General features: G+C 36.1%; 1 protein-coding gene across 2 annotated transcripts in view; it reads left to right on the plus strand.

Annotated features, from left to right (window-relative positions):
* The window catches only part of PRIM2 (DNA primase subunit 2), an 85645-nt gene extending 66095 nt beyond the window's left edge, over positions 1 to 19550 (plus strand). Inside the window, exons 12-14 of one of the 2 annotated variants that reach the window (XM_052684356.1) lie at positions 11800 to 11868; positions 17042 to 17278; positions 18152 to 19550. In XM_052684356.1, coding sequence (XP_052540316.1) covers positions 11800 to 11868; positions 17042 to 17269 — 297 coding nt within the window. In that variant the 3' untranslated portion in view covers positions 17270 to 17278; positions 18152 to 19550. The other variant, XM_052684420.1, reaches the window with a different exon arrangement.
* Positions 19551 to 21552: the final 2002 nt, after the last annotated feature.

Genomic DNA, 21552 nt, shown 5'->3' on the forward strand with positions numbered 1-21552 from the left:
AAAACCTGTCATTTATAGCGAGAGCAATGCAGAAATTAGAACGTCTTCACACACATACTGAAGGATGGTGAGCCTCATTGATTCTTGCAGGAGATTAAAGGATCTATAAGTGTGTTGTCATCTTCATTGAAGGGAGATGTACAGGTTAGAGCTCAGATGAGACAGTTCAACAAAAAGTCATGTATATTAACTGTTTGCAACTACTTTCAGTCTGAAAGGTAATTTTTTTGTTCACGTGGAGTATCACCATTGCTGATCAGGCAGCAAGAGAGTGCTGATCTAGTTGGAAAAGAAGTGCTAATTTGACTTGAAATAATGCTCTTGGAAGAAGTAATTAGGATACAAAATAAAAGAGAATATTTTATATATTTTTAGTGGTGAAGACAATTAATTTATTGCAAATTTAAGAAATGCTAATGCTTTTTCCTGGGAATGTCTTATTTCCTTTTTTCTTTTTCTTTTTTTTCTTTTTTTAATCCTTCCTTGTCCATAAATAGACATGTAACTATCTTTCATATATCTGACAGTATCTAGAGATACTTTCTGCATGTTTCCTTTTTATATGCATCAAAAAATCGCACTGCTCTGAGATTTTTATCCTGCTAATCATTGGAAAGATTGGTAAGGATTTAATGTATTAGCTCTTACTATACGTGGGTAGGATTCAGCTGAGGCCATTTCTTCAGTTCTTTTGCACAGTGAGGCAGGATCTGTATATTTAACACAGTTCCTTAGCTCACTTGTGAATTTTTTTTATTTGTCAATTTTTTTTGTCAAGTAGGATTGGGACTCAGTACAAATCTTAAATTTTCAGATATTGATCTTCTAAATCAGACAGGCTGAGATATTTGGGAAGGGAGTGTTTCAAATCTCCTGTGATACTGTACTGATCTTATGACTGTCAGTACTCATTACTCATTTGCTTGGTCTTTCACGGCCAATAACAGTTCATAGTCCCTCAGTCCAGACTGTGACTTGTCTTCTCCAGTGCTGGTACAATAGTTGATCTTCCAGTGGTATCAGCAATCTTGTTTTTCTTGAGCTCAGTGAATGGTTAGTAGGGGGTGAATGGTTCCATCCATCTTTCAGAATCTCTTGATATAGTTGCTTGGCCTAAGAACTGATATTTGTTTTGTGTGTACCTTCTGAATCTGTTAGATTTTCTCCTAACTCCAGATCAGTGAGAGCTTCCTTAAAACCTGACAGATTCTTAGTTTGAATGAATGATTCAGAACTTGACCTTTCAGCTATTTTAATAAACAGTATATGACCTTTGGTCACGGCTTCTTACAGTTGCTCCTTGTTTTCTTCTGAAATTCTTTCGCTGTCTTCAGATATGAAGTTTTGTTTTGCTTCTGTTGCTCTGTGTACTAGATGGCTGTCACAAAGTGAAAAATTCCCTTCTGTGTTGTTAAAACCAGATCAATGTATGTACTGCAATGCTTTTTCAGTTCTCCCTGCTTTGTCATAGTGAAAAATGCATTTTTCTGAACTGAGAGGATGCTCAATTGGCCTCATGATAAAGACAGCCAACTTGAATTTTATGTAAGTGTTTCAGGACTCTGAGATGTGAAGATTCCACATCCACCTGGTGAAAAAAGTGTGCAGAGTATTGAAGTCAATGATGATCTGGGAGGATCATGTAGAAAGTCATGTCAGCACCTATATAGTTGCTTGCAGCCTCAGGTGTTACAAGCTGTGGTCCCAGAGCATTCCCCAGCATTCATCCCCATCTTTTAGTTTTAAGAGTCATCCCCAACTTCCCAGGATCTTAGCACTTTCTGGACTAGAATTTTCCCCCTATCCCAAAAAAACATACCCATGCTTCATATTTTCAGTGCCAAAAGATGTTCTTCCTTCTTATGTACAGAGGTTTGTAAGTTCAACTACTTATAAGTAACCTTTCTGTTGTTTCTAAAAGTGGTTAGCAGCGGCTGAGCAGATTTCTGTGGAGGTCAAGGAATCATTCTCAACTATATTTGTGTGACAAGAGTTAATTGGATTATCATAACTGTTAATATGATTTACAGCTAAGAACTCATTATCCTATGCAGAAGAGAAGGTACTATTTCTAGGCTTTTCTGTGAGTAGAGGACTACAGATTCCTTTGTATGCTGTAAGCATAAGAAATGCTTCTCTTTAAGAATGTGTCTACGTTTATACCCAGGAGACCTCCTGAGTGGATGGTTTCTGCTGTAGAATTCGAGTTTTTCTGCCAATGTGTGCATTTGTTATGTAGCTGTTGTTACGGAGACAGATGAGATTTTTCAGAAGGCATCTTCATGGTAGGTCTCAAGGTGCATCTCTGTGTGCAAGGGCTTGAGATCTTCAGAGTTTGCCACGCAGAGTTCTGTTCATATGCTTGCCAAGTATTTTGTTCTTATTGAAACTGCCATGTGGTCCTGTGTTTTTTTTTTTTTTAGTTTTTTTTTTTTTTTACATCTTGTTGTGCTAGATCCTCAAAGCACTCACTCTCTTTGGTAGAGGAGTGAACGAGAGTGTGCATCATGGTATGTTGCTCTGATGAACAGCTGTCGATGCTTCTCTCCTACTAAGAAGGTCGTTTCAAGGGATTGAAAGCTCAAGAGTTTGTTGGCTACTGAAATTAATTTCTCATTCCAAAAAATGTGGTTGTTTGGAAACTCATCAGGCCTTCCATATGTATCAGCATCCTTCATCAAAGTGCTGATACTGTTCTGGCCAGAGGGGCTACAGAAGCTGTGGCAGCTAAGGCTATGCATAGAGGGTTTCACGTTGGCACAGCTAGTGCCCAAAATAAAGCTGATCTGATGTCTTAAACTTAATCTGTGCAAGTATGAATACAGCTGTTCAAGTTTGAGTTTGATGGAGACTTAACACTGTCTTTGCAGTGCATCATGATTTGCATTTTGTAGCTGGGAGGACTGTTATTCATAGCAGTCTGTTGGACCCTTATCTCCAGTTCATACAGAGGACCTGGATCAGAACTATTACTTTTTTGGGGTGTTTCATTTCCATTTGATCAAAATGGTTTTAGTATCTATGAATTATCTCTGATAATGTTGAGGACTTTTTTTTTTTTTTTCTGATTAGAGTACGAGGGGTTATTACATTTTGATGTCGTTTTGTGTTTCTCTTCAAAAACATCAGTGCTGTCAGTGCAAAAAAAAAACCCCTTGGTTTACGCCTGAATATACTGTGTTCAACAAGATCATATAAACTGAATAGTGGTGGCTTATCTTGAGATAAGTGAGCTCACAGTTCTTTAGACCATCAGATTTAGATTTGTAGTATATCAGCAACCACATCAGTGATTTTTTTTTTCTTTTTCTCCTGCAACTTTTATGACTTATCTGAAAAGATCCTTGAATCATGAAAGCTGGGTTACTGTCTTAATTGATCCCAGGTTGATTGGAGATGGCTGCAGGTGGGTTTTGTTGTTTCACGAATAATTGCAAGCAGCAACCTGTTGCTTTGGATGCATTTTCCGTCCTGTTTAGTTTATACCTTCTGTTTCTTTGGGTTCATTCCAAATCACCTGAGCTCCAACTGGATTTTAGTTCTGGGATTTCAATCTGTTGTTTTAGAGTACTCATATGTCTTGCCTTCAAGCAAGTGAATTATTACCCTGTCTTGTTTACGAAGCTTATTCCTCACTGCTGTTGTGCGGGCCAAAATATGAGGTACTGTCTAGCTTATGTATAGGTCCTTTCCAACCTTGTGATTCTATGATTCTATGATCATCATTTCCAGAAAAGGAAAAAAAATCAGGCAGTAGAGAGCTGGGACACCAAATCGGCAAATGCCACAAGTTGGTTGATCAGTTCTAGCAAATGCATATATCTTGTCAGATTAGCACTGCTCTCATTTTCAAACTGTACACTATCTAAAAATGACTGATAAAGAAGCAAATGAAAATTGCTTGAAGAACAGACTACTCTTCAGTGTGTTCACTATTGCTTCTGAATTGTACCAGGCAGCAGTCTCTCTGCTCTCACTGTGCTCTATCTCTCGTGATCCCCCTTAGATCAAGTTTTTAAAGGATATAGTGTATTTAGAAAGAAGGCTTCTAAATTTAATAAATGTTGCTGGGCTTTGTAAAGCTATGTGTCTGAGTTCTTGCTCATGGAGGTTCCTTTCTCAGTGCTGTCCTCAGCTTCATACCTTTTACATAAGAAGTACTCCTTTTTTATCCTTTAAGATTCACAGGACCAGGAAGTTGCTGGAGTTTTTCCACAAATAAAGCATTAGGCCATTCTGTGGTGGGAACAAATGCTGTAATCACGTTTTTTTTCCAAGTGGCTTCTGTGCATGGATGAGGTGTTAAACAAGAAAGCTGGTCTTTGGGACTGTGATACAGAGTAAAGAGTGCCAGACTTCTCATGAGTCAATAGTGTGAGCATTGCTTCCAGTGCAGCCATTCTGTAGTACAGTCAGTATTGAAAAAAGTGATGAAAACATTTGAATACGTAAATCTCCTCAGTGTAAAGTATCAAGATCCAGCTTGCTATCTCAGTCTGGATTTTCTGAGGCTGTGCCCCGTCTGAGATTGTCTCTACTAAAACGGTCTTTCTGAAGTAAACAGAAAATAATTTCCAGGTCATTCCTAGTTATTATATACCCTGAAGCAGAAAGAATTAATCCTGATGTTTATTTCAAGAGCTGAATTATTTGACTTGTATTTAGTTCACATTTTCCTTAGGTTAAGCTGTTTCTTTATTTGTGAAATTAGATTTTTTTGTTTGCTTAAAAATTGCTTCTTGGAAAAGTAATACGGTTAGCTGAGCATCTAATGTGTGATTGCATAGTATTTGAATTTATATTATATTTTGGATCACATTTCATTTCTGTCTTTGGTATACTGCTCATCAGGTAAAATAACATCTGAGAATGGCTAATCAGTTTGAAGAATATGAAGATGAAAGCATATATCAGATAAATGTATCTGTTGTGCTGTGCTAAATGTGCTATAATGTGTTGTTTACATAACTCAAATAGAAGAACAGATATTGGCTTTGAATTAGAATTACTTTAAAAAATCTGTTCTTGAAGAAATTGCCCAAGTCCTTTTCCCAATTCACTGCTTTCACAATAGCAAAAGGTATGAGCACTTATAGTTCTGCAGTCAGGAGAAGTAGAATATCCACATTTATTTTTGCTTTTGTTCCAATTACTTCCTGTTAAAAATAAGAAACAAAGCATGTAAATGAACAGGAGACAGATGACTTCAGAATAGTATTTCTTTCTAGAAAGAATTATTCTCTTAATTAAAAAAAAAAAAAAAAAAAAAAGCTGTTTTCCAGATTTAGATCAAATTTAAAATTCTAAAGAAGTAATTGCAATGAGACTATTGTTTTCTGACAAGTTGGGTGTTTTAGTGGATTGGAGAGTCTTTACAGACAGAGAAATTAATTAGGCAAGCCATGCCTGGGCAAACCATACTCCCTCTTCTGATGATTTAATATTAGAGAAGCTTTAGATCATTCCTGGCTGTAAAAATATTTTCTCTGCAGCTGAAGAATTTTGCCCTACCCTCAGTTAGTGTTGTGCTTTTTTAAGTTATGAGGATACCATTTCAATAATAGTTATTAATAGTTTTTATACTACTATTTATTGTGGAAATATATAAAACAGGAACAAAACCACAACAACAGCTGAAATTCTTGATACAGACAAATGTCATGGGATATTGGTTTTATTATTACAGTTTTACTGTAATATTATTCAGTATTAACATTTCTTAATTGTAGCAATTGCTAGTCTTCTGTGACTTGTGGTTGTATTAAATATGTAATTGTTGGTGATACCATATAGAACTTCATATTTGCTAGTTTTTGAAAACAGTTAAATTAATATTTTTAAGATTTTACTCAGAACAAAGACATTGAGTATTTTGTGGTGGGATTATTCCCCAGTAAATTAAGTAGTTAAAACTCAAGTCCTAAAATGGGATAGCGCTACATGTTGGCTGTCAAGAAAATCTTAAAAAGCATTAGCTCTTCAATCTAGAAATTGTACATGGTTCAGATCTCTCAAGTGGCAGGTTAAAACCACTTGCTTTCCAAAATTGCTTGCATTGTTACTGTCTTTACTACATCAAAACTTGCAAATGCTTTCAAACGATTAAAGCTTTCAAGGTGGATAGTATATGTCTTCAAAATGAGTTTGTGTCAAGGAATCTTTGTAGGGAAAATAAATTCTTTGGGCACTCTGGTGTGAATGTGAGCGCTGACTCTTCCCATCCATAGATAGAAATCATTTACTGACTGGAGATAGTGTTCAGCCATGGTTTTGAAAGTAATAGTTGTGTGCTGGAAGTGCGTCTTCCCCATTTTATGTGAGACTGTACTTTCTCTAATATACTTTATAGACCTGGTATTTTGACATTGCACTTTTCTTGTGGTTTATCAGAATAGTGAAGAGCATAGCTAATCTGTTTGATCTTAAAAGGCTATGGGAATACAGAATATTTTTAGAGTATGCATGGATTTTATTTTGCGTAGAACATGGTTTAAAGTGCTTAAGATAGATGTTAAGTTGGAAGCTAGTAATGGTTGGACTGGAAAATATATATATTCTAAATTTGAATTTGTATTCTAACTGCCAGAAGGATGGAATAGAAACTGTTTGCTACTGAGAGTGCCTGTTTTTGAATCATTGAATGGCTGAGGTGGACGGAGACCTCTGTGGCTCCACCTGGTCTAACCCCTGCTCAAGCAGGGACACCCAGAGCAGGGTGCCCAAGACTGCTAGAGAGGAATTAATTTAAGCAAAATCAATGTGAAGTATTTACATTCATTAGTCAAATGTTAGACTTTGGTTCAGTGAGTTTTTTTAGACTAAAGGTGGGCTGCTGCTGTGGAAGGCAGTTCTACCCTTTGTTTGTCCTTGCATGTTGAGTTTTCATTCCTTTCCTTATACTGACCTTAAGACGACATGGTAAAATAGGTGGAAAGGAATATCCAGCTGTAAGTGAAACCTGGGGAAAGTGAGGAGGGAGGGTTCACTTTCAGTCTGTCATTAGTACTGAACTGGGAGGAATAGGGGGTGGGTAGAATTACCATCTGTGTATTTACACTTCGGCAGCTTCAGAAGCTTCAGTTTTTAGTATTTTAAACTGCTCATAAAATTTTTATTCAGAAGAAAACAAATGAAAGAAGGATGATACAGAGAAAGTCAAAGGCATAAACACAAAGATCAGAAAGCAGGAAAACAACCAATGTGAAGCAAAAATGTTTCAGCTCCTTATTCTTGAAACTGTTTTGTAAACTTAGAATGTATACTAACTGCTTCAATTTTGTAAGGACATTCCCCTCCCACTCCCCCCACTTCTTTTTTGATCAGGACGTGAAATGCAGTATGGATTCTTGGGGCAGGACTGACGCTGAAGTGGCCAGAAATCATATCAGCAGTCATATCTTTAGCCACCTTTGGAATACAATGAAGGGTAGAAAGAAGTTGTACTTAACTGTGAATCTACAACAGAATTTGGTTTTGAAAATCTGAGGTAGTTTAGCAGCTGTCAAATAAAACAAAGTAACTTGGAATAAATGAAAATAACTATGGATAATTGCAGAGCTCAAACTATCCAGCTAGGCAGCATCTCAGCTGAAAAAGCTGAAGATCTATAAAGCAGGTGGCTGCATGCAGCTGCCAAACATCATCTTAACCTAATTAGTAGTCAGTAAAGCAACATCAGAAAAGCAAGTTGCAGATGGTAGCAAAGGAAAGGCGCATAAGAAGTAACAAAAAGAGTCCTTCAGTATGTACCCTTCCTTGCAAAGTAAAACAATTTAGTGTAAATGTGAGTATAGGAGGAGGCAAAAGATTGTTGTGGGTAATTAAGGTAGTTTTGAGAAGAGAACTCTTTCTGGATAACACCAGTGAAAAGCAGCTGCAAGTTTGCTTTCATTACCAGTAGGAATGGTGATTTTTATTATGAATTATAATTCCTTTTTGTTGAAATAGAAGACTGTTCCTCTCACTCGGAATACTTTCATAGAATCATAGAATCACAAGGTTGGAAACGACCTACAAGATCATCTAGTCCAACTGTCTCCTTATCACCCGTGCCACCACTAGCTGGGCTCCGCTCTTGTCTTTTTTAACTGTTTCTTTTTCTCTCACAGCAACTTGCTCCCGTTAAAGCCCATTAATCTGCTAAACCTGTTCTTCCTAGGATATATTTATGGTAACCCTCATTCCTCAACTCTATCATATGCAGAAAAGTGAATCTGTTCCCATGTGAGGTGACCAATTTAAAGTTACTGATATGCTAATTATCAGGCTTATGGCTTGTCTGCCTTCTGGATGCCTCTCAGAATGGACGGGAGCTGAATTTTAACTGCTTTTCCTTGGATAGGTTGCAGAAGTTTGTCAGACTTTTTTGTCCAGCCTCAGATTTTAATCACTGTGTGGGATTTGTGTAGTGTTGTCATCTCTGTCTGACAAATTTGGCTGAAATTGACTCAGCAGCCAAAATTGGAGAGAAGATTTGGTGGAGAGGAGAAAGGAGTTATGGATAAGTATGTTAGTACAATGTGTGGTTAATGATGCAATCATATACATTATTTGGGGAAATTGGACGAAAGTACCTGGTCTGTACTGTCTGTGTGGTGACACAGCAGTCATCTCAGGGAGGTTTGAGGATTCTTGAGGAAATAGGACAAGTGTTCCTTGTTGGATCTGCAGAGAAGCTGGAAAGATTGAGCAGCTACAAAATAATAAAGCTTTTCTTTAGAAATTTGAGTTCCTCAAGGAGAGCTCTGATAACGTTACGTGTATGTGAGCAGTATTGATTCTTCTTCACTGTAAAGATGGGTCAAGATTTTCTCGTAGATGGATCAAGGGCATAAGTAGGCATGGTATGGTTTGTTCTGAATAATCTCTCCTACAAAACTGGAAATTAAAAGTGCCCCTTTATTCTGTCATCATCTGTGCTTCGTCAATGATACCTGTCACTTGAAGTTATCCGAGAAGACAGCAGTGATCTTACATCCTGTGAGTCACTGTAAGTTGGTAAATCAAATGCTGGCTTTTGTTGGTACTGCTTGTCATTTCTGCTTTTAAGGATAGTTGGACAGTGACATCATTGATACAAAAAGTAGCTATAGTGTCATGGTCTGAAATTGAAAAGTTGAACAAACTGCAGCATGACTGACTTTTTAACTGATCGACTTTTCCTAAAAGTTCTCTAAATTACAAGAGAATTTTGATGCTTTTAAACTTTTGGGTTTTATACACAGAAGTTGTTGAGGCTTTAGAAAGGTTTTGTTTGCTCACTTGATTCTGAATCTTAGAATACCTTTCCAGCTGAGGATTAGAACTATTTATATTGAAGTGTAATCTTGGTTAAATTAATAAATCTGAGAGAACCTGAAGTGTTCATGAACTAGATTGAGTTAGTTGACTCTTCCAGCTGGAAAGATTGGTTTAGAAAAATCTGAATGCAATAAAATAAAACATTCAGCCAGCAAGGGGCACATAGGTCTTCTGATCAGTATTCCAAATTATGAGAAAAACATGTTAGGGCATAATGGCTTTTTGGAATAATGAAAGCTGGCTTAATGTTTCTGTCCTATTTGAATATGTGTTGCATCTATCTGTAATACATGTGTGTGTATATATGTAAGTAAACAATACAATATTGTTAGTGTTTAATACAATGTAGTTAGCATTTATTTGAAAGTTAAGATAGCTCTTTTGCACAATACAGATATTTTTTGTTAGGAACAGAAAGAGAAAAATGTAAGGCAAAGCACAGTTGAAGCATTTAGAATAGTTTTCTTCAAGCATTTGCTTAATGTAACACTATTTTTTTTCAGTCATTTTCAAAGGAGAGAGATAAAAAAATCGAAGTGTGCATGTTTCTGTGCATACATATGCATGTATGTCAGAGAGCTGAATTTCAGACTTCATTGCCCACTTGGCCTTGATCTTGAACTCTTACAGAAGATTTAACAGGAATTTGCAAGAAGCATAGAAGTGTAATCAGTTAGACTATGACAGAGAAAGTATGTGGTTAAGTACTTTCTTGGCACTGTGTTGCCATTTTTTTTATCCATTCAGCAAATGTAATTTATTTATATATCTGTCAATAAATACGAGGCGGCATCCAGTAATGAGGACAGCAGGGATTTAAGCTGGAGTACGTTGCTGTGTTTGACACAAAGGTCAAACCTGGGAAAGGGACTTGAAATTAACATTTCTAGAAAACCACTTTTCCATCCACTAAGGTTATCTCTTAATTCCAGCAATCTTCTCATTTTGATAAGCAGGGAGAGCATGTATTTTGACTATATGAAGGAGGGAGGAGGTGATGAAACTTTAACACATACAAAAAAAAAAAAAAAAAAAAAAAAAGGAAGAAAAAAAAATCAGCCAACGTTGTGTTCTGCTGATAAGAGTGGGACTTTGTACAGCACAGAAGAGATTACATGCAGTAGAATTGGGACGCAAATTGTGTTTACAAAAGATGGCATGATTTTCCTAATAGGTGTTCAAAGCAGGCTATTCACTCACATATTCTGCTGAGCTTGGCCAGAAATAGCTTCATTTTAAAAGGACAAATATGATTGAGGGTTAGAAGCATTTCCCTCTCAGAGATACTTGTCTGAAGGGTTTGAATTAAATTTTCTTGATGATGGAAGCACTGTACTATTTTATTTTGCATCTGTATGAACTGGTAGTATGGAAAATAAAGATACAAATAGTGTACTTGATTGTTTTGTGTTTTGAACACTTGAATTACTAGATTTACATCTGCTACTATGGAAGAAGTGTCACAATATAATTTAGCAATAGCTGTCACAATTTTATTAACAAAATATAAATTCAACTTATTTTTGAAATTAAGGTACTGAAAATAAGTTTTAGACACCACGTGTATCTTCCTGTGGTTTTATCTTGGCTTTTAACATGACATGGTTATTTTAAAAGAATTGTAGCATGTCTAAATTCTTTTAGTTATTAGTAGAATCACAGAATCACAGAATTGAAGGGGTTGGAAGGGACCTCCAGAGATCATCGAGTCCAACCCCCCTGCCAAAGCAGGTTCCCTATAGCAGGTCGCACAGGTAGGCATCCAGGCAGGTCTTGAACATCTCCAGAGAAGGAGACTCCACCACCTCCCTGGGCAGCCTGTTCCAGTGCTCCGTCACCTCACTGTAAAGAAGTTCTTGCGCACGTTTGTGCGGAACTTCCTATGCTGCAGTTTCTGGCCATTTCCCCTTGTCCTGTCTCCACTCACCACTGAAAACAGTCTGGCCTCGCCATTCTGCCCCCCACACCTTAGATATTTATAGACCTGGATCAGGTCCCCTCTCAGTCTTCTTTTCTCAAGGCTGAACAGACCCAGTTCACTCAGCCTTTCCTCATAGGAGAGATGCTCCAGGCCCTTCACCATCTTTGTGGCCCTCCGCTGGACTCTTTCCAAGAGATCCCTGTCTTTTTTGTACTGGGGAGCCCAGAACTGGACGCAGTACTCCAGATGAGGCCTCACCAGGGCAGAGTAGAGGGGGAGGATCACCTCCCTTGACCTGCTGGCCACGCTCTTTTTAATGCACCCCAGTAAGCCATTGGCCCTCTTGGCCACAAGGGCACACTGCTGGCTCATGGCCAACCTGTCGTTCACCAACTAGAATAGAATAGAATACACAAGTCAAAGATGAAATGTGCTGCAAAGTTACTTGAAGTAGTATGCACATCTGTTGGGAAAGGTGATATTTGCCCTGTTGTAGTAAATATCAACAAAATGCAAAGTTCTCTGTTGCGTGTGTGTGCTACCTCTGGATTCTTTACATTTTTTCTTCCTCTGTGTAGATCCTGGAATTGGTGAAGGGCATGCATTACCAGCTGGCGTGTCAGAAGTACTTTGAATTGACACATGATGTAAGTAGCTAGCAGTAATTTTTGTTAAACTACAACCGTTTTGACGAATTGACTTTATTTTGAAGAAGACCTTGGAAATTGTGTATGAAATGCTGAGACTATTTGCAATTTTTATGTCCAGTGCTAGCTATCTTGCGTTTTTAGTTTTCATTTTAATAATTTCTTTTGTAATTCCCTTCATTTATATATTGATGACATACACATCATAAACATTGCAAGATACAGAAAAAGTTTGTGCTTTCTTCCTAAAATAGTCAATTCTGTTAATTTGTTTAAATGTTTTCATTTAGATATATACACTCAAATGTATTTCAAGCTGTTTAACTTCTTCAATATCCTATTTTTAAACAAGTTGTCATTTTTAACCCATCATGCAAGTTTGGTATTAAAAGGTATACCTTAAGCGGAATAGATCTAACAAATGTAACCAAAACTCTAATCTTTCAGCACTTAGAGAGTTGATGTTAATTTTCACTTGATAATTTTCTCATGTCATTTGTCATGTGTGATTAATTTTTAAATCAAGATAAGCAGACCTTTCCCTGCTTAATAGTAAGCTTCTATAAACTTTTAAATTAAGATCCTCCACAAAGGAGAGGTGTAAGATAGCAAAAGGCACTGGCACATCTTCTTCCTGATTTCTTGATTCAGCAAAAATAGTTTTCTCATTGGTTCAAGGTTCCTCACTGTCAAGAAAGAAGTAGGAGCACAGCCCTTCTTATAACTTTATTTTCTCCACAACTGAAAAAAATTGAAACATCCCTTTCCAAACATCAGAACATGAAATGATCTTGTTAAAATCTCGATGAGGATTAGATGATTTTTGCCATTGACTTTTTTGTTCTCGCTGGTTTTCACATTTGATTTGTGTGGAACTCTTTGTCTCCTCAAATTCCCAGCAATCATAAGGCTTGAATGTACAGCAAAAGTATGCTCTGAAACGTATTTAGTATTGCCTATTTCTGAGTTCACAGAGTCAGTCACAAGCTATGTCTACTTAACTGTTTTTGCATTTCTTCCCATTATCGTTTATCAAGTTTCTGTTGCATTTTATTCTCATGATTGTAACAGCTTCTCTGTTGGTTTCTGTTGTATAATGCTTGATGCTAAATCTGTCTTAATAAATCCAGCTGGATTAGAACGAAAATGTTTACAACTGTTGGAGAGTCCTTGCACCTCAATGTTTCAGGTTCAAGGGATACCTAAAAGATGCTTCTCTTCAGATTCGTTGTAAACTGGGCTTTATTAATTTAATTGCTATACCTCACCCGGATCTTTGTGTCACCATCTCACAACCACAGAAGAAAAGCAGCTATCATTTGTGTAGTCTAGTGTATTCTCTTCAGGAAGGAACTAATGTGTTAAGAAATGCACCTCTGTGCATTTTAAGTCTTTGACTAACTGTGAAAGGTACTTGCTAAGCACTACATAGAATGCATGAATAGCTTTTCATGTTCTGGAAGGTTAGGGTGTACTGCTTTTTGAGAAAGTTCTTTTCTAAATAATAGTACTGTAATTTGACCAAGAAAAGCTTTTCTACGTGTGTGATGAAAATAAGGTATTTTGACTTAATAGTCAACAGCCTTTTGAACAGCCTGTGCAGAAACATGATAGAACAAATATCATAAAAGTATGATTGGACGGCTAGATATTTTCAAAATTACAATATTTTAATAAGAATCAAGAATTATTTATTGCATATGAAACCAGAGTAAGTATTCAAAAACTACTAACATATCTGTATTTATGGGCTAATTTAAGTTATAAGGCATACCTGGAAAGCATCATAACTGCTTGAAGTTCTAGTATTTGTACTTGAATTATCAATAAGCTATTTCATGTTGATTATCCCTCTTAGATTTGTTACAATTTTATTTTGTACTGATACAAGGCAACTTAAGTGAAGAGGAAATGAGACACCTTACAAATGTAGGGAGTGTAACCTGAACTCCAAGCAAATACTACAGCAATGAGGAATACCTTTCAAGATTACAATAGCATTGAGATTTTATTTTAATTTGATTGATAAAGTTGGATCTCAATTCAAAATACAGAAAAATCAGACAAAACAGTTCAGCGATCTGAGCTACATAACATGCAGTCAAATAAAATAGATTGATATCAGCTGTAAGCTGCTAATAGGTCAAATTAATATTCCTGTGACGGATTGTCTGTAAAAAGAATTAGTGCTGTGGAATTTCATTGTACATAAATCACCATTTACTGTTTTAAGCCTCTAGCTGTTAAGAATAAGAAAACCTAACTGGCTATTGACTGTGTTAAGTTGTATTCCAAAGGAACTAGAGGTGTTAATGACGTTTGCATGAGTATTGCTGTACTAGTAATTTGCTGTAAATAAGCAGGTGATTATGTATATATTAATATTAATCTCTCAAAGTTTTATTCCAGACCACTAATGTTTTACAGTCATTGTGTGTTTTTAAGAAGTAAATTAAATCTAACACACTTAGCACTCTTTCTGCTGCCAAGGAATCACCTGGAGTTGTTTATTTTAAAAAATACATACATGTAAAAATTTTTTTCTTTGTAATTAAATGTCAAGAACATTCAACTTGATGTGGTTGGTTTATGTCATTTACTCTAGCACCATAACTGTTCCACATGGTTTATCTGTAACACCAGCTGTAATTTTAAAAGTTCTCGATTAAAACTCAAAGAAACTTCAAGCAGAGAAATTGCTGTAAAATTGTTGTTTCAGTTTCTTTTAGAACATTTCTTATAGCAGCAACTACAAAATTAGAGTTGGTCTGAAGGTCAGTATGTGCACGATGTGTTGAATCCAAGAATAGTCTTCTGATAGTATCAGCTGCTAGGTGGAATAAAGAGTTCTGTCTGAAGTGACAGATTTCTTCACTGGAATCAATACATGCTACAAGCTTAAATTTCTGACTGCCCAGAAAATACATTTTTCTTTGGACATAGTGGATTCTAGATGGGTTAACAGGTGTGAATGCATAAAACTGTTAGAGAAATCTAGTTTCTCTGTTTCTGGCAGTAAGCTTCTGGTAACTTCTCTGTAAGCTGAGGAAGGTTTTCAACTTGGTGGTATTTCTGATGTATTTTTCCCAACATTGTAAGACTTAGTCTAACATAGAAAAATTTCTGTGATTGTTTTTTAATGCTTCACCTCTATTTTTGTGTTTTACATTTGTTGTGTATTTCCAGTCAAAGCAGAATATTTTTGTTCAGAGAAATGTTCACTGAAAGTTAGTAAAAATTACATGAGGATTATTGGTTTATCACTATCACAAATGCTGATGATAATTATGAACAAAACTTCCCATTTATTTTTTCCAGCTCTCAAAAGAGGTGACTGAATAGCTAGAATTCTTTTAATAAAAATGATGTTTCCTAAACTTAATCCTCTACATCTTTATTTTAGTAACATTCAGATTTGAAAAGGAGAGTTCACAGACTCATCCTACAGTTTTAACTAACAGTCTTTAAATAGTTTTTAGCCAAATGCCATCATTCACCTCTGGAAACATGACTGTAGATTTCACTTATACAGTGAGCATGTTCTAACGTATTGGGAAGAGAGCAGTTTAAAACAAAATTAGAATTACAAAATGAATCTTATTGGTCTGAAGAGAACTGAGATTTTAAGGAAAAAAAGAACTCATTAAGGGCTTTTTCTAAATGAATAAATAAAGATCGGCTTTTTACTGTATTAGTTATTTTTAAGCCTTTTGATGTGAAGAAGTAATTTAGTAGTTCCCACACAATGGAAATTGGAACATGGATGAAAGCTGGCTGGATGAAATTTGTCCAGATAAGACTGAAATTAAATTTACTCTTGGTTTTGGATTTATTTTTGCTGAAGTGCCTTTTATTTTTGAATTCCTAATTAGCATGGTAGGCCAGCCACTTATTTTTAAGATTTTTTCAATCAAGGTCACTTGCTACAGTCACTAATATCTTTTTTTCATGCCTGAATTAGATTTTGTTGTATGTGTAGCTGTTTTCTGATGGTGCTAAAGTAGGTTGCAGCAATACATTTAATCAGGATCTCATTTTGGACACACATTGATTCTGCGCTTGATGATTTTTCACAAGTGGCTGAAATTTAAGCTCGTGGCTTTGCATATTAAATCAGACACTGTGTATATCCTCATGAGGGGGGTGTGGGTGTGTGCAGAATTACTTGTTAAGTTGGAATTGACTCCACTTCCCCCAGCTACAGCTCTCCCAGCACTGCCCCAACACAGCTCTGAAGCTCTCCTTTCCCACCGTGGGCTGTTCTTGGGCTGTAGCTCTGGCCTGGGCTGCTTCTGAGGGTATCCATGGGCTGAGACCTTCAGGTGTCGTCCGCTGCTGTATAATACAAAGGTTACATCAGAGATTGTGGTGAATGTGTCAGTTTTACAACTGAAGCCCCGTTGAAGTATTTCATGAACATTAATCTAATTTGCAATAGTCAAATAATTATGGACCTGAAAGAATGTTGGCTAAGTAGAAAAGAACAATACAAATACAGTGCTCTCTATGCTAATACTCTGTTCTTTTTCACTGAAAAGGCACCTAGCTGTTTTGTGGTATTGGTTTTGCAGATAGTGGAGTTTCGGGATGCTGATGCTTAGCACTGGAGCTTAACCTACTGGACTTGCTTAGCCTGTCGTTCTGTAAACAGTGTATTTATTACTATTGGGGGGAAAAAAAATAAAAAGATGAAGCTGCTGGTTTCTCTTCATTGTGCTTCATGTTGATACTTTAAGCTCTGGGTTCTTTTTGTGCTTTGTAAAAACTTTTACTTATTTTCTCTATTTCCATTTGTGCTTTAGACTTAGCATGGTTCATTTCTTGTGTAAGAAGATTCTGCTTTTAGGTATTGATTCAGTTGTCCTAAATCTTTGAATCTTTGAATGTATGGTATTTTACTTGTATTGCTTTTTTTATGTTTATTTTTAATACAGGAAAGACAATTAAAAATACTGCTTGATGATTATACCAAAGCAATCATTTTATTCCTAATGTGAGGAAAGAAATTGTGTGATTAAAAAAAAAAAAAGTCAGGGTTATATTTATTGGGCTAGTATTGACAAACCACTGCTTTCAACAAAATTTGAAATTATTAAATTAATAGTTATTCTTGAATATGAATTGAAATGATTTTTTAAAATAAGAATAGTAACTTTTCCTTTCACTTTTGTAGGTTGATGACATTGGATTTTCTTTGAATCATCCTAATCAGTATTTTGCAGAAAGTCAAAGGATATTAAGTGGTTGTAGAGAAGTGAAGAAGGAACCGAGTCATTTGGGAAACTCTCAGCAAAGAAATAATAGTCAGGAAAGCGTGAATTCAAATTCTACTCCCACCACTTCAAATATGACTGCTGATGCAGAGCTGGAGGGACTGGAGGCATACTTCACTGAAGATTAAGCAACTATGGTAGTTTTTTTCTTTTTCTGTTCTTAACTGAATTAATGCTTTTACTAAGAAACATGCACTTCACTACCTAGAAGACACAAGCATTTAGCAATTAGTATAGGCTGATGGAAAAGGAAGAATGATGCTGAAGCTGTAATCTTGTGCAGTGCTTACTGTTGTTGCTGTAGAATACTATTGGATAGGGTATCTTGAAGGATGGGAAATGGGAAATTCCTTCCCATTTCTTAGGTGCCTTTTGCCTGACTTGCCTTTTTTGGTTTTGTTTAAGATGTATAATTATTTTATCCTATTTTGTGGTCATTTTTGTATATTATTAATAAATAAATTGCAAGATAAAAAATTGCAGTATTTTATTTTTAGCTGTCTTTATATGGCAATTAATTGAGACTTCTTCCTTGATCTTAACTACCTTCTGAAGCAGTGAACATGTTTTCTACACGAGGAGCTGAAGGAAATCAGCTTCCTAATTCGTGTACCTCAGCACTGAATTTCAAGAACTTGTTAATGTGCTTGAGGTAGAACCTAGCTAGAGTGTGCATGTTACCTGTGTAGTTGTATTATGCTAGAGGTTTTATTCTTTGCAACAGCTGACTGATTCAAACTATTAATGGTGTAATTGGACTTTTTCTTTTATTACTATGAAGATTTTGGACAAACCTTCAGTCTTTGCTTCTTGTATGTTGTATGTTCATTTAAGGGCATGTAACTTTCACATACCTAGTGCAACACTGGGTGTTAAAAAAAAAAATCTTTTGTTGTTAGAAGAGAATTGACTAGTAGGGTTCACTGTTCCTTAAATTATTCCTCATTTAATTAATGACTGCTCTGTGTAAAGTACCAGAATCTTACTCCTTGAATACCATATATTCAAAGGAGTTGTAGAAATCCATCCTGAAAAAGGCTGCACTCCAGAGACTGAAGTTTGAAGCAGCAAGGAGTTACAGACAGTGATGCTGGTGAAGCACCAGACAGCACTCCACTGATGTGTGGGACTGTTGGACTCCAGTGATGTGAAGGATTCTATGGAATCCACAGATGATTGAAGGATTTTCACCTGAAGGTTTTCAAGTGCCTTTGTAAGTGGTGACAGTGCTCTAATTTTGAATTGCTTCTGCCCTGACTCTCCTAAATGATGACATTGTCACTTTAATCACATTGCAGTTAAAATTCTTAGCACTTTCCTTACCTTTACTCTGAAATCTGTTACGTTGGGAATGGGGACTCCCTGTTTATATATCTTCATTGATTGTTACATTAGTAGAATATAATTATTTTTAGGAATTCAAACATAGAATTTAAAATAGGTCTCTGTTACAGGGAAGAATATAACCTCACTTATCCTCTGTTAAGTGGATAAATCTTAATCTAGAATGCAATGAACATAACATTATTTGACCTTCGCTAGTTTACTGCTGGTTTATGTCTCAGCTCAAATGACTTTGAACTGTATTTTCTATTTTCTTCCCTTTTGTTACCTGCCAGGTGAATTGCAAAAAATAAAATAAAATAAAATAAAATAAAATAGCAGTACATACAAATTAGTGCATACAGTTATAAGTAGCTTACAAAATGTAATTAATGTTTTTCTTTTTTGTCCTATTCAAAAACAATTTAAGGCAATTTATTTTCAAATTTTTTACCATCTTGAATTTGAAAGCAGAATATTTCTAATTTGTTTATTGGTAAAAACCCAAAATGAGAATATTCCCTCTCAGCAGCTGGACACTGAAGAGTTATTTGTCTTCCAGAGCTTTTGAACACTAACTGCCATGTAATTTAAATAAGAATCACTTGTTCCTCGATTGTAGAGCTGTTTGAGATTGGAAAGGCAAAATCAGTATGAATATGTAAATCAGTCATTTAGAAAAGCTTTTCCTGCATTGTTGTAATTCTGTTTCAAAATTACATCTAGTTAGAAGACAAAACCAAGTGAGTCTGATATGATCATGCAGTAGTCAAGAAAGAAGTACAAAAGAAACAAACTCTACTCTTTTACAGCTTGACAAGAACATGTATTTCTAAAGTAAAAGGCTGCAGATAGATCTGTTTGCAAACGTGCTCTCTTAGTCCTCCTTCCAAGAGGCTCTTTAAACTTCTGTTATACTTTGTGTCTTCAAGAAGCTCAAACTTTGACAGTGTGAAATTGTTGTCGGTGAGACACTTGTGTGTTCTGGGTCAATAAAGATGGTGTTAAGAGAATACATGGTTGCATTTCTGAGAGGATGCATGCAACTGTCCGTCACCAAAAGACTGCTCTGTTCAGCCATGATGTTCATGTGGAAAGTGCTCTTCTTTACAACATATGGTCTTAAATGTACCGTAATTAAATGTGGAGAATTCTTCAAAAGGAACATAGCTTGTCCCTCAGCATGCTCATTTGCTAAGATTTGTTTAAATCCCTTAAATGCTGGAGGATTTAGGGCATTTGAATTGGACAGAGGTTGTGATCAGTGTGTACAATTCAGTCCCCCAAGGAACATGAACTTGTATGTATGAAGGTAAATCAATTGGAAAATAGGAATAAAAATGCTTGGAATAACTTCAGGAGTGAACTGTAGCTCGGAAATAAGCACATAGATGGGTAAGCACTGACTTGTTAACAGAGAAGAAGTGTTGGAAGACTTCAGAAGTGGTTTTAGGGTAGATAAAATGTAGATCTATGCTGACACAACTTCCCTGTCTCCAGCTATTGATCTGTCATCTGTTGATGGAGAGCAGGACTTGGTGATCAGGCTGTAGCCAGCAGGAAGATGTATGAACTCCTTATATCCCTTGAAGCAAAAATGATAGGCACAGTGAAAATGTCACGGGATGCTGGGTCTAGCTGAAACAAAAAGACTCAGGCAAGTTGAAGATGCTTTGTCATGTAGTTGTGAACTTTAATTAAGAAAGGGAAAATGGGATCATGAAATAGGCATTAATATAGGAAAGTCAGATATGACAACCTTATTATTTATTTATCTTTTGGAAGAACATTATGCTCTACTAAGTATCAGAGCTGTATTATGGGAGGTGTTCTACAAGCAGAAGAAAGTCTTTGCCACGCATAATGCCAGCACTTAATGAACTATTAAGAATCAGGTTAGGTCAGTTCAGGAGGAGTGTCTTTGTGTCTTTGCTCCACCTGAACTGGAAAAATTGGTGCATGAGCTGCTGGATGAGGTGTAATGGTCTGTGTGGTTGAACTCATCAAAGCAGACACTCCAGTTGGCCTTTTTGGACTTCAAAGTCCGTGACGCTAGGATTTATTTTAATGTTTAATAGGAAACGAATCCTGAAAGCTGCAGAGCATCCTCGGTTCAGCTCTGATGTGTTGGGCAGTAGGCAGAAGCCAGCAAAGCAGGAAGACCTGCATCAGCAAAGCATGGCATGGCTGTACTGTGAGTCTTTGCAATGTCACTGCTTTTAGGGGAAAAATATGAGAAAAGGTGCTGAATAACATACATTCTAGTCTGATCTCTGCCTTTAGGAAATAAATAAAAATATGATGCCTATAAAGTTCTTCATTTCCTATAGCCTATATTTGCTGTTGCTACAGGGTTTTGAATGGAAGAGAATCCTTGTTGCTATGACTGAGGTGCTTCTTAGACTGTTCCTCTCTTACCTCTAGAGGCTGAATGTAGTAGTTTCACCTACAGCGGAGTACATTTTTCTCTTTATTATGATGCCCCAATTGGTAATTATAATACTATGCTTTTCAAGATCCGGCATTAAAAGAAGTGTAATTTTTCACAGTTGAAAGAACTTCTCGTTTGGATTTAGATCATGCCCTTGCTTCTTAGAATTAATCACAATGCTGGCACATCAGGGATAACAAATATACAAACATCTGAGTCAACATACACATAGGAAAAGGAAATTGCATGGAGTGTTTCAAATCAGTAGTAGGATTTGTAATACAAGTTGAATAATGTGTAATATAGTAGAATATGTCAGTAATGCAGATATATTTTGCTGAATGTAAGCATATATTAGGATGTGCAGTATAACTGTAGAATCATTACTCCTCTCTCTATTTCTATTCATTTTGTTCAGAAGTGATCCTTGACAAAAATATTTTTTATCTTTTTTACCTTCAATTAAAGAAAATTAGAATTTTGTACTGTGAACATTTCAAATATATACTGGAAAAATGCATTTAAATGTCCCTTTAAAATAAACCATCAATTTTTGGGGGGGTAGATATTCTATTACCTCCATTACTTTGGCTTAAACTGATTTTCATGAGTTAAATAAAGCCCTCTCCCTTAACCTTAACATTTTGTGGCGTGATT

This window comes from Tympanuchus pallidicinctus, unplaced genomic scaffold, assembly GCF_026119805.1.
Source record: "Tympanuchus pallidicinctus isolate F22 unplaced genomic scaffold, pur_lepc_1.0 scaffold1, whole genome shotgun sequence".
Lineage (NCBI taxonomy): Eukaryota > Metazoa > Chordata > Aves > Galliformes > Phasianidae > Tympanuchus > Tympanuchus pallidicinctus.